General features: G+C 45.6%; 1 protein-coding gene across 2 annotated transcripts in view; it reads left to right on the forward strand.

The window, feature by feature from the left end:
- Positions 1-3,492, forward strand: part of sqlea (squalene epoxidase a) — a 34,069-nt gene extending 30,577 nt beyond the window's left edge. For both annotated transcript variants that reach the window (XM_080193853.1, XM_080193854.1), the window contains exon 12: positions 1,270-3,492. In XM_080193853.1, the coding sequence (XP_080049979.1) occupies positions 1,270-1,462 (193 nt within the window). In that variant the 3' untranslated portion in view covers positions 1,463-3,492. The remainder of the gene's footprint in view (positions 1-1,269) is intronic.
- Positions 3,493-13,334: the final 9,842 nt, after the last annotated feature.

Consider the following 13,334-nt stretch of genomic DNA (forward strand, 5'->3'; position numbering starts at 1 on the left):
CTCTAATTCAGCAGGTGAGTCATCTAGAACAGAGTGACAAAGTGACAACTCTTTCTGTCTCCCTCGAGGAGCTACCTGGTCTCCAGTCAGTATCTTCACAGAACATTGGGAGAATTGGGAGAAGCCTGCACCACCTCAACATGGTGGCACAACAGTTAGCCCTGCTGCCCCACTGTGCCAGGGACCTGGGTTCAATTCCCGGCTCGGGTCACTGTCTGTGCAGAGTTTGCACATTCTCTCATGTGCTTCTCCAGGTGCTCCGGTTTCCTCCCACAGTCCAAAGATGTGCGGGTTAGGTGGATTGGCCGTGCTAGATTGCCCCTTAGTGTCAGGGGGACTAGCTGGTATAAATGCATGGGTTTATGGGAATAGGGCCTGGGTGGGATTGTGATCAATGCAGGCTCGATGGGCCAAATGGCTTCTTCCTGCACTGTATAATAAAAAAAAAATGGACCTTTTGTGTCAGGGCTCCAGTCCCACGAGACCAAACAGTAAGGTTATCATCAAGATTAACAACTGGGAAGAAACAGATCAGAGTACATAACTTTCATCCCCCAAAGCTATGCAATGTTATTGATATGGACGTAAGGGCACAGTGGTACAGTGGTTAGCACTGCTGCCTCACGCGCCAGGGACCTGAGTTCAATTCCAGGCTTGGGTCACTGTCTGTGTGGAGTCTGCACATTCTCCTGGTGTCTGCATGGGTTTCCCCCAGGTGCTCCAGTTTTCTCCCACAGTCCGGAAGACATGCAGGTTAGATGCGTTGGCCGTGCTAAATTCTCCCTCAGTGTACCCAAACAGGCGCCGGAGTGTGGCGACTAGCAGATTTTCACAGTAACTTCATTGCAGTATTAATGTAAGCCTACCTGTGACACGAATAAAATAAACTAAACTAAACTAACTTTAAGAAGTCTCACAACACCAGGTTAAAGTCCAGCAGATTTATTTGGAATCACGAGCTTTCGGAACACTGCTTCTTCATCAGGTGAGTGGAGGATGAAGGAAGCTCCTGATTGCAAATAAACCTGTTGGACTATAACCTGGTGTTGTGAGACTTCATACTGTGCCCACCCCAGCCCGACGCTGACATCTCCACCTCATAAACTAACTTTACCAGACAGAAGGTATCTCAAGATGGAAATGTGACTCAGAATATTGTACCATTGCAGGGATTACACCACAACCTTCACTCTCTGTTGAAGAAGACATTGACAACGTTACCTGAACCAGTTCTTACCCGTGACTAATTGCTACCTTTCTTTCTGTTAGGCTTTCTCCCGAACCAATGACTCTGATTAGACACTTTTTTGCGGTGGCACTCTACGCAATCTATTTCTCGTTCAAGAGAGAGCCATGGTACCTGAAACCACGGGCCTTGGTGAATGGGAGTGTCATTGTCTATCGGGCATGCTCAGTTATTTTTCCTCTCATTTATTCCGAAATTAAATATCTTGTTTACTGAACGACATGTGAAAACGATAAACGGTGACGAAGAAGAGAAACTCACACTGAGCCTTTGCAATAGTTGGACATTTACCTCATTGTCGTGTCTGAAGAATGAATACTGTTATCGAAACAGTCAAGACCCCTCCTGTGGCCAATTGAGTAGCAGGGTGACTGTCAGTCTCACACTTTGTAGACTTGTGATCCAACCATGTAACTGCAATATACTTAACAAGCCCGTGATTATGGTGTACGCATAAAATGGCTTTTGTCATGCAGTGCAAGTTGGACACAGGTTTTAAACAGCGTTGATGATGGCTTGTGGCAATGGGCTCGTCACACTGCTGTTAATGAAGCGCTTCTTGTTGTCTGTTTAATTGTTGAAACTCAAAAGTGTACCTAAAGCATTTGAAGAATGTGTGTTCCCAAGCTTTAATTGCTCCCCGAGCTTGGGAATTGTCGGGGGGACAAGCAAGGGATTTGGTCAATTCATTCTCGCTATTGTCTTCAACACTGGGGGCATTTCCACAGGGGTTCTTCTCATCATTCACTGTGACTTGGGAGAAAGAGTTGCAATGACCCCGTGATTGAGGCACCCCTGCAGAAATTCAACCACTATCCTCTACTGAAGGCATGCTTTCCTTTGTTAAAGCGAATGGGAGATTCAATTATTATCTTTACGTGACTGCATTTAAGTAAGATGTTACTTGTAGTAATTAAGATTTGGATTTGCCTGATGATTTCATTACTGCAAAAAACATTCCCATATCATCAAATCATATCTCAGAAACTGATCATTTTTTGGAGGCAATATGGTCTTTTTTTTGAAAAGGGGGACAGGAGTAAGACCACATTGATGGTTCATGTCACTGGATATTGCTCTCATGTAGGCACCAGAATTTGAATTGCGGATGTCATTCGAACCTAGTGTTGTGGGTGAGTTTCATTAGTCCACAGATAGTTTGTTAGCCATGGCTCTTTATATTAAACTGGCCTCCAGAGGTACTGCAAAACCGATGGCAATAAGATTCCAGCAGCAAGGAACATTAGATCAATAGTGACCAAATGTTACTGTCAACTGAAACAAGAAGGTGAAAAGGCAGAAACTAGCTGTGATCTAACATAAGGAGAGAAAAAAGACCCAAATCTTCAGTGGGGTGGCACAGTGGTTAGCACCTGATGAAGGAGCAGCACACCAAAAGCTTGTGGCTTGTGCTACCAAATAAATCTGTTGAACATTAACCTGGTGTTGTGAGACTACTTACTGTGTCTCACAGTGCCAGGGACCTGGGTTCAATTACAGCTTTGGGTGACTGTGTGGAGTTTGCACATTCTTCCCGTGTCAGCGTAGGTTTCCTCTGGGTGCTCCAGTTTCCTCCCACAGTCCAAAGATTTGTGAGTTAGTTTGATTGGCCATGCTAAATTACCCCTTCATGTCAGGGAGGATTAGCAGGGTAAAAGAAGGTAATGGGGATAGGGTCTGGTTGGGATTGTTTCCGGTGCAGCCTCAGTGGGCCGAATGATCTCATTCTGCAGTGTAGGGATTCTGTGATTCTATGGTGGGTTTTCCAAGTCCCCTCTACAAAATGACTGCCCACTTCCTATATTTTTCCTAATTTTATATGTATATATTTTTGAGTGGAAATTATTTGCAGTAGCGATTTGTAACCATTGGATGTTACTTGTGTCCAAATTTATAAAGTGCTGCCATCACATTGAGAGCTGATGAAACAAACTTGGTGCAGTCGGCAGGATTCAATACATTTAATTTGCTTTATTTATTTTATATTCCTTCATCCCTAAGGAAATGAAACTTAATTTGTGCCAAACAAGACACATATCCTCCTTTAATGACACCCCCCCGATCATATGTTGGCATCTGAAATTTATGTTCTATATTTAAAGTGTATATAATGTACAATTATAAAAGCAGTAATGAATTTTCCTAGCTCTATTTGTTCATTATCTTCAGTTATTCTTCCATTAATTCTATGAATGTTCTATATTAGTACTCGACAATTTAATAAAAAGGTTTATAATTTGTCCAAAGATTGTGCTGAGAATATGTCTCTTTCTGTATTCGCATCTCTCCAGTGCAGTCTGTATCACACAGGAATTATCTCAGTCTTGATCCTGCTGTGGGCGTGATTTGACATTTGTGTTGTTGTATCCTGCTGATACTGGAATACAACACAGTTTTCAAAGGGTTTGCAGGGGGAGAGGGAGACGGGGATGGAACAGAGAATCCACTGGTCTCCAATCTATTAAACTCCTTGAGGAACTTGAAAATGAACTGGGAAAGATGAAAAGGTGACCTGTAATTTTTATACTGCCAGACCTGAACAGCCTGGTGGCGCAGTAACACACAGCTGTCACTAATGGGCAAAAGTTAAGGATCCTTGTTTTAAATTGAGAAATTTTGGGACCTGGGGCAATCTTGCAGATTGCTTCTCATTTGGCCACTTGTGTGCGCAGTGAGGCTGCTGGCCCTCTCACATGCTGTCTCGCTTCTTCTGTAAGATAACGGCAGGCCCCATCATGGCTGCCACCTGCCTTTGCTCCTGGCACTCTGCAGGCAGCTCCCATCCTCCTCAGGATGGGACTAATCGCTCAGTGGCACTAATTGGGCATGAAATGCACACCAGCCCAGTAAGGATATTTACATTGGGAGATCAAAATTATATAAGTTTGGATTCCTGACCCTGAATTGAAAACTACGCCCAATGACCCTGTAAAATCAGAGGGTCTGAATATGTGACCTTCGTCTACCTCTGGCTCAGCAGGAATCATAAAACATCTTTGTAGGGAGATCCTGACTCTCCTGGAGGTTCTGGGGTCAGAATGTTGATATAAATGCAGGAGGATATGAGAATGAGTATAGTGCATCCTTGATGCCTGATAATGAGAAGCTATAGGAATAGCTTTAAACAGCATCTGGGATTAATATAAATGCAACAGGACAGGCAGGAATGGCCCCTTCTTTTAAGAGCCTGAATTAAAAGTCTTCATGCAACAATCTGTGGAGCATTGCAGAACATTACCCTGGTCTGGAACCAATCTCTTCCACCATTCACAAGTATTACAAACATATATATTTCTGTGGTTTACTGTATACTGAGTCCTCAGGAAGGAAGCCTAATATTTGACAGCAGCCCTCTTCCTCTGTCTTTTTAAGCTCTGGGGGTTGGATGGGATCTCTGAGCATCCTCAGTAAGAATTGCCTGGCAGTAATCTTCAGAGAGGAGCTCCAAAATCACCAAGTTCTGTCTCTGTGCCTGCTCCAGCTAACTATTTTCTACTAGACTTCCAGCTCAAGTACAAAACTGTCTGTAAGAAGATTCGGGGCTGGAATGACTAGATAAAGGAGATTTAATCGATGTGTCAATTTCAGAAAGCCTTTGATAAAATGCTTCACAGACATTTGTTGCTGTAGTGATTCAGGAAGCCTGATTAAAAAGGAACACAGTTTATTACAGAATACAAAGTAAAACCACTACTATGGTGTGCATACACTGGTCCCTGCCTTGGTCTAAAGTTCAGCAGACCAGTCCCGGGCCTGCTTTATACAAGGCTCAGGCAATGAGTTCCAGCTAGACAGGCTTTCCCATGGACCTAATGGGAGTTATCACAGTTACAATAAGGAAGGTACACAAATTTGTGGGAATAGAGCTTCTTGGGTAAGAGCTGATTTGCAATTGGCTGGAATATTGGGGGGAGGTGGGGGAGGGTGGCACAGTAGCACAGTTCTTCGCACTGCTGCTTCACAGTGCCAGGGACCCAGGTTCAATTCCCGGTTTGGGGTCACTGTCTGTGTGGAGTTTGCACGTTCTCCCCGTGTCTGTGTGGGTTTCCTCTGGGTGCTCCAGTTTCCTCCCACATTCTGAAAGACATACTGATTAGGTGCATTGACCTGAACAGGTGCTGGACTATGGCAACTAGGAGAATTTCACAGTAACTTCATTGCAGCGTTAATGTAAGACTTACTTGTGACTAATGAATAAATAAACTTTATTTACGCAACAGAGGAGGAAATCTTCAGATGGCAGAAAGTTTGAATGATTGTTCACTGATAGTGAAATCTGTTTGTTTGTTTGGTTGGGGTTTAACACCTACTGTGTAACACCTGATGCCATTGCATTTCCTGACTTAAAATCTTTCACCTCCAAAATTTAAATGATACATGTTGACATTGATTCTTCGACACTCAGTCAAAATCTTGGAACTCCTAATGTATCAGCATCCTCACCATACATGCTTCAGCAACTCAAGAAAGAAAAGGCCCATCACTACCTTCTCAAGGAGAACTGAGATGGGCTGAATACCAGCTTTGACAAACAATGCCCACCTACTGGGATTTAATAGCCAAAATCTGCTGTAGTGATGGTAGTACAAGATCAAGACGATTGTACGCTTTGAAGGTGTCTTGATTCTTACAGTTAGTTAAGATTAGGCACTTTGCTCTTCCTGAGCATCCTCATTGTCCTATTCCTGCATTTCATCCTCTGCCAGTGATTCCAGGAGTTGGTTCTGTAGCAGGGAACAGTCATGGAACTTGTAGCAGACTGCCTCCACACTTGGAGACTCTCCTGACAGGGGCCTTAGTTCAGAACTTCTCCAGAACTGTCCAGGCAGCAGAACCTCGCAACAGAAAAGCTAGTTGGTGGCTTGTTCCATCAGACCTGAATACTTTGATTATGATGGTTGGGTTCCTGACAATGGAAAGCAAGTGCTGCATACCGTGTCTGTCTCTGAACCTCCATTTTCACCATCTGTGCTGGGTGGTGCAGGAAAAGTAAGAGGAGCTGTATTTCCACCAGTTTCCTGGCTGAGTTACACCAGGAGAACTGGGAAAACCCCAATGGAATTTCACTGATTTAGAGCCTCACAATTTACTCTTCTGTTTGCAAATGCCCACCAAGAGATGGATTGTAATTCAATTTTCTTCTGCTTTTAGATCTGGAATAAAAGTCCTGCATGGTGGAAAAATAGATGCCAAGAAACATTCACAACACCTGACTAAAGCTCCCCTATTTACATCATAGATATGAATGTGTTTCAAACACAGTTTAGCAGCTGTGATTATACTTGTAACACATTGTTGAATAGCTGCGTACAGTTGACAACTATTCATTCCTTGTTCCTCCTGTTTTATCTTCCGCTTACCGTTTCCCCTCCCAGAATGCATTTGGAAATGAGATTCTGCAAGTGGGCTGAGCTCCTGTCTTCTTGTCCCTGCTGTAAGTGCAATTCTGTAGGAGGCCCAAGAGAATGGTATAAAAATGGTATTTACATTCTCCTGCCATCATTATGCTAGAATGGTGGGCGAATGCCCAGGACAACATCAGCTGGTGAACCCCTTGCTGGTGTTCTGTAGATTACCAAAGGGACCACTCTTCAACATGACTGCCAGAGGAGCACATGGGAGCATGAGAGCAGAACTCACCTGTCGCCACCAGTCATCGAAATACCCGCACTTTCAATAAGGTCTCCTGGACAGCAATAGCAAGCAGGAGCCTTTGGCTTTTTTCCAGCTATTCCCAGACTTGATTTGATTTATTATTGTCACATGTATTAGCATGCAGTGAAAAGTATTGTTTCTTGCAAGCTATACAAAGCATACTGCTCATAGAAAAGGAAACGAAAGAGTGCAGAATGTAGTGTTAGAGTCATAGCTAAGGTGTAGAGAAAGATCAACTTAATGCATTCAAAAATCTGATGGCAGCCATTCCCAACCATACCCATTGTGAATCCAGGACCTTATTGTGTAGTCTTTGCTGTCTTTACCAAGGGGTGTTATTAAATGCTCTATCACTGTTTTGTTTTTGCTCATGTTCCCCATGCTTTTTTCCTGATATAGAATCGTAGAATCCCTACAGTACAGAAGGAGGCCATTTGACTCATCGAGCCTGCACCAATCACAATCCCATCCAGGCCCTATTCCCATAACCCATATACTTACCCTGCTAATCCCCCTGACATGAAGGGGCAATTTATAATGGCCGATCGACCTAACCTGCATATTTTTTGGACTATGGGAGGAAACCCAGGCAGACACAGGGAGAACGTGCAGACTCCACACAGACAGTGACTCAAGGCCAGAATTAAACCTGGGTCACCGGTGCTGTGAGGCAGCAGTGCTAACCACTGTGCCAACGTGCTGCCTTATCTTACCCAAAGATATATTTTGAAATAATGCTCTGTATTAATAAATAATATTAATAATACTATGTAATAAAGTTAACATCTCTCATGCACAGTCAGGAACCACCTCCCTTAATTCTGGCACAAGCCAAGTTATCACACTGTCATTGACAGATTCCCACTGATATCGTGTATTCTGACCTCCAACAACAAAATTGCACTGCACCAGTCAAGTTTCCATTTCCAGCATTAACTGGTGTTCGCTTCTTTTGGAGGGATTCTCCCAGTTGGCTGTTAATTTTGCAGGGCTTCAGTCAATCATTCCTCGAAGTTACAGTGAGAGACCAAGGAAAATCCATGGAAATTCACCCTCCTCCATTTGGAACTTGTCTCTTTCTTCACACTTCTCATTCCTTTCTCTTTCTTTTATCTTTTCTGTCTCCCATTTTGCCCCTGCAAATCTCCCCTCTCCACAAACCAGCCCCCTACCGACTCTGTCCTGGTGATTCCCACGCCTAAGCAGCCCCCTGCAAACCTGGTCCTACTAATCCCTGTCGGTTTCCTATCCCCTTGAGTCTCTGTTCAAATCTCCCCGCTCACCTCCCAGAATTTCCTACCCTATAATTCCATTCGCAAATCTGCACCCCCACGATTTCTCTCCAGTGAGTGTCTCCACTTGTGAATCCCGCCACCTCCACGCCCCCTGCCCAGTACTGCAAAACAAAATCCCCCTTTGTGGCATCTTATTAGTTTTAAAGTTTACTTATTACAAACAAAGAACAAAGAACAACCCAGCACGGGAAACAGGCCCTTCGGCCCAACGAGCCCGCGCCACCCCATCCTCCTACACCTACCCTGCCCTGCATGTATGCGAGTGGAACCCCTAACTTAGCCAGATTCAGGGGAGAATAGCGTCAATTTGGTATACCAATCAGCCTAAGAGCACATCTTTGGGGTGTGGGAGGAAACCAGAGCGCCCGGAGGAAACCCACGCAACCACAGGGAGAATGTGCAAACTCCCACAGACACAGGCCCAAATCCATGTATCTGCACAGCTAGCAGTGATAGTCACTGAGCTGTTGCGGCGCCCGTCTACCGGTCCAGGATCAAGCACACACACTGACACGAAGTACTAGGCCACTCCCGGAACCTCCAAGAGCAGCCCATGCACGACCCACCGTGTGCATGCCCCTTGTTTGACAACAAGGTGGACCTCCACCTGCGGAATAAAAAGACAAAAACGTTAACATATAAGTCTGCATTTCCGGTGTCTCCTGAGGCTCTGACCCTATTTAATACCCCCTACTATAACCCTCCATCCTTGTTTCGCTCATGTGTCTATCTAAGTAAACCTTAAACAAGTCCAACGTGCCTGCCTCCACCACCCTACTTGGTAGCGCGTTCCATACCCCCATGACCCTCTGCGTGAAGAACCTTCCTCTCACATCCAAATTATACTTCTCCCCCCTCACCCTTAGATCATGACCTCTCGTAATTGTACCCAATCTAGGGAGCAGCCTATCACTATTGACTCTATCTATTCCCTTCAGTATCTTATGTACCTCTATCATGTCTCCCCTCAATCTCCGTCTTTCCAAGGAGAAAAGTCCCAGTTTCTCAAACCTTTTCTCGTAACTCAGTCCTTCCATGCCAGGCAACATCCTAGTAAACCTCCTCTGCACCCTCTCCAGAGTCTCCACATCCTTCCGGTAGTAAGGTGACCAGAACTGGACGCAGTACTCCAAATGCGGTCTAACCAACGTTCTGTACAACTGAAGCATTAGACGGCAGCTCCTGTACTCTATACCCCTTCCTATAAAGGCTAGCATTCCATAAGCTTTCCTCACAACCTTCTCCACTTGTGTCGCAACCTTCATAGGCTTGTGAACCTGCACTCCCAGGTCCCTCTGTATTTCTATACTCCTAATCGGTCTACTTTTTATCACGTAGCTCCTCTCTGCATTATTCCTTCCAAAATGCATCACCTCGCATTTGTCAGGATTAAATTCCATCTGCCACCTATCTGCCCAATGTACCAACCTATCTATATCCTGCTGTATCACCTGACATTCCATCTCACTATCCGCCAATCCTGCCATCTTGGTGTCATCCGCAAACTTGCTGATCACACCACATACGCTCTCTTCCAAGTCGTTTATGTATACTACAAAGAGGAGAGGTCCCAGTACTGAGCCCTGCGGCACACCACTGGTCACTGGCCTCCAGCCCGAAAAGGTCCCCTCAACAACTACCCTCTGTCTCCTATTGCCCAGCCAGTTCTCAATCCACCTAGCTACCTGTCCTCGTATCCCTTGTGCCTTAACCTTTTCTACCAGCCTACCATGAGGGACTATGTCAAACGCCTTACTGAAATCCACATAGATGACATCAACGGCTCTCCCATCGTCAACCGTTTTTGTCACCTCCTCAAAGAATTCTACCAGATTCGTAAGGCAAGACCTCCCTCTAACAAAGCCATGTGGCGTATCCCTAATCAGATCGCAACGTTCCAAATGCTCGTACATCCTACCCCTAAGTATTTTTTCCATTAATTTCCCTACCACCGATGTCAAACTCACCGGTCTATAATTTCCAGGGTTATCCATACTACCTTTTTTAAACAGCGGTACCACATTAGCTACCCTCCAGTCTTCTGGGACCTCACCTGTGTCCAAAGAAGAGACAAAGATTTGCGCCAGAGGCCCAGCAATTTCATCTTTCACCTCCCTAAGCAGCCTGGGATAAATACCATCAGGCCCCGGAGCTTTATCTGTCCTTACGCTACCTAAAAGCCCTAGCACTTCCTCCCTCGTAATAGATATTTCCTGCCACTGATCCACAGCTCCCTCCAAGACACTGCACGACACCGAACCCCTCTCCTTCGTGAATACCGACGCAAAGTATTCATTCAGGATCTCCCCCATTCCCTCCGACTCAATACATAACTCCCCACCTTTGTCCCTAAGAGGACCAATTTTCCCTCTAACTACTCTCTTGCTCCTAATATAGGAATAAAATGCCTTTGGATTTTCCTTAATCCTATCAGCCAAAGCCATTTCATGCCCTCTCTACGCCCTTCTAACTCCCCTTTTTAGCTCCCTCCTACTCTCTCTATATTCCTCCAGCGCACTCTCTGTACCCAGTTGTTTCGACCTAACATACGCCTCCCTCTTCTTCCTTACCAAGTCTTCGATACCCCCTGTAATCCATGGCTCTCTAATCCTACCTTTCCCATCCTTACACTTAACCGGAACATGCCTTTCCTGCAACATTTTCATTTTGCCCCTAAAAACCTCCCACTTGCCAACCGTGGACTTGCCAGCTAACAGTCCCTCCCAATCAGTGTCCTTCAGCTCCCTCCTAATCCGGCTATAGCGCGCTTTCCCCCAGTTCAGCACCCTCCCGTTTGGCCGGCACTCATCCCTTTCCATTTTTATCCTAAAGTAGACGGACTCGTGGTCACTGTTAGCCACATGTTCGCCTACCTCAACCTCAACCACCTGCCCCGGCTCATTACCCAACACTAAATCCAGTATAGCCCCTTCCCTAGTCAGGCTAGTTACATACTGCTCTAGGGACCCTTCCAAGACACATTTTACAAACTCCTCTCCCTCTGTACCCCCAGCTCTAGGCCCCCTCCAATCCACTCCAGGAAGATTAAAGTCACCCACTACAACCACCCTATTCTTCCTGCACCTATCCAAAATGCCCCTGCAAATGGCTTCCTCCACTGACCTCGGGCTGTTGGGTGGCCTATAGTATACCCCTAGCACCGTAATCTCTCCCTTCTTATTCCTCAACTCCACCCACAGCAACTCAATCCCTAACTCCTCCATATTGTCCTCCCTCTGCACTACTGTGATGTTCTCCTTTACTAACAGTGCCACCCCTCCACCTCTCTTTAACCCTCCTCTGTCACACCTAAAACACTTATGCCCAGGAACATTCAGCTGCCAGTCACAAGTAAGGCGAGGTGGTCCACTTTGGTAGGAATAATGGTAGGAAGGACTATTACTTACGTGGCGAAAAACTGCAGCAGGTGACGGTGCAGAGGGACCTCAGGGTCCTTGTGCATGAGTCGCAAAAACCCAGCCTGCAGGTGCAGCAGGTGGTCAGGAAGACTAATGGGATGCTGGCTTTCATAGCGAGGGGGATTGAATATAAAAGTAGGGAGGTCTTGCTGCGGCTGTATAGGGCATTGGTGAGGCCGCAGCTGGAGTACTGTGTGCAGTTTTGGTCGCCGTACTTACGCAAGGATATTTTGGCCTTGGAGGGAGTGCAGAGGAGGTTTACTAGGCTGATGCCGGAGTTGAGGGGGTTGAGCTATGAGGAGAGGCTGAATAAACTAGGCTTGTACTCGTTAGACTTTAGAAGAATGAGGGGAGATCTCATTGAGACATATAAGATGGTGAATGGGATGGATAGGATAGAGGTGGAGAGACCCTTCCCGCTCAGAAAGGATAGTAGGACTAGGGGGCACAGCCTCAAGATAAAGGGGGGACGGTTTAGAACGGAGTTGAGGAGGAACTTGTTCACTCAAAGGATGGTGAATCTCTGGAATTCTCTGCCCGTTGAGGTGGTGGAGGCTGCCTCGCTAAATATTTTTAAGACGCGGGTTGATGGGTTTTTGATAAGCGAGGGGATTAAGGGTTATGGGGAGAGGGCGGGAATGTGGAACTGAGACATGACAGATCAGCCATGATCTTATTGAATGGCGGGGCAGGCTCAAAGGGCTAGATGGCCTACTCCTGCTCCTATTTCTTATTATGTTCTTATTATTATTACATTAACACTGCAATGAAGTTACTGTGAAATTCCCCTAGTCACCATGCTTGGCACCTTGGCATGCTTGGTCAATGCACCTAACCAGCACAACTTTCAGAGGAAACCAGAGCACCCGGAGGAAACCCATGGAGACACAGGGAGAACGTGCAAACTCCACACAGTGACCCAAGCTGGGAATTGAACCTAGATCCCTGGTGCTGCGCTAACCAACATGCTACCCCAAAAAATCCCTACCATACAGGAGGATGGTAACGAGTCCATTCTGATTCTCTGACAGAGCATCTAATCCAGGCCCATCCCCACCCTGTCCCCACAACTCCATGCATTTACGCATTGCTAATTCATCTAACCTCCACATCTTAGGACTGTGGGAGGAAACTGGAGCATCCGGAGAAACACACACTACATGGGGAGAATGTGCAGATTCCACACAGACAATCGCCCAAAATAGGACTTAGGGGCAGCACGGTGACACAGTGGTTAGCACTGCTGCCTCATAGTGCCAGGGACATGCATTCAATTCCCAATTTGGGTCACTATCTATGTGGAGTTTGTACATTCTCCCTGATTGATCCCTTGTCTGGGACCATATATTTAATTGATTTTTGGAATAGGGGATTGCTCCATCCACTCCATGCATCAATTCGTATTACAATATCTCCAGGAATTGTGCACCCCCTTCTGGGGAACTCTCAATGTTCAAAAACAATTTTCACATATAACCTGTAGGGGTTTCTATTCTGTAGTGGATTTTTACTGTGATTTTTCAACTCAACTACAGTATTATTATTCTGCTTCTACATTTTCTGGCCATTCAGATAGCTGGGCAAAATGAAATCATTAATCTGTAAGAGAAAAGATAGGAGCCTGTAGTATAAACTGTTTCCATTGTTAGAAATTTGCCATTCATTTGTGTTAATGCGTGGCATGGGGGCACAGTGGACGGCATTGCTGCCTCACAGAAC

This window comes from Carcharhinus amblyrhynchos, chromosome 8 (assembly GCF_965287045.1).
Source record: "Carcharhinus amblyrhynchos chromosome 8, sCarAmb.v2.hapA, whole genome shotgun sequence".
NCBI lineage: Eukaryota > Metazoa > Chordata > Chondrichthyes > Carcharhiniformes > Carcharhinidae > Carcharhinus > Carcharhinus amblyrhynchos.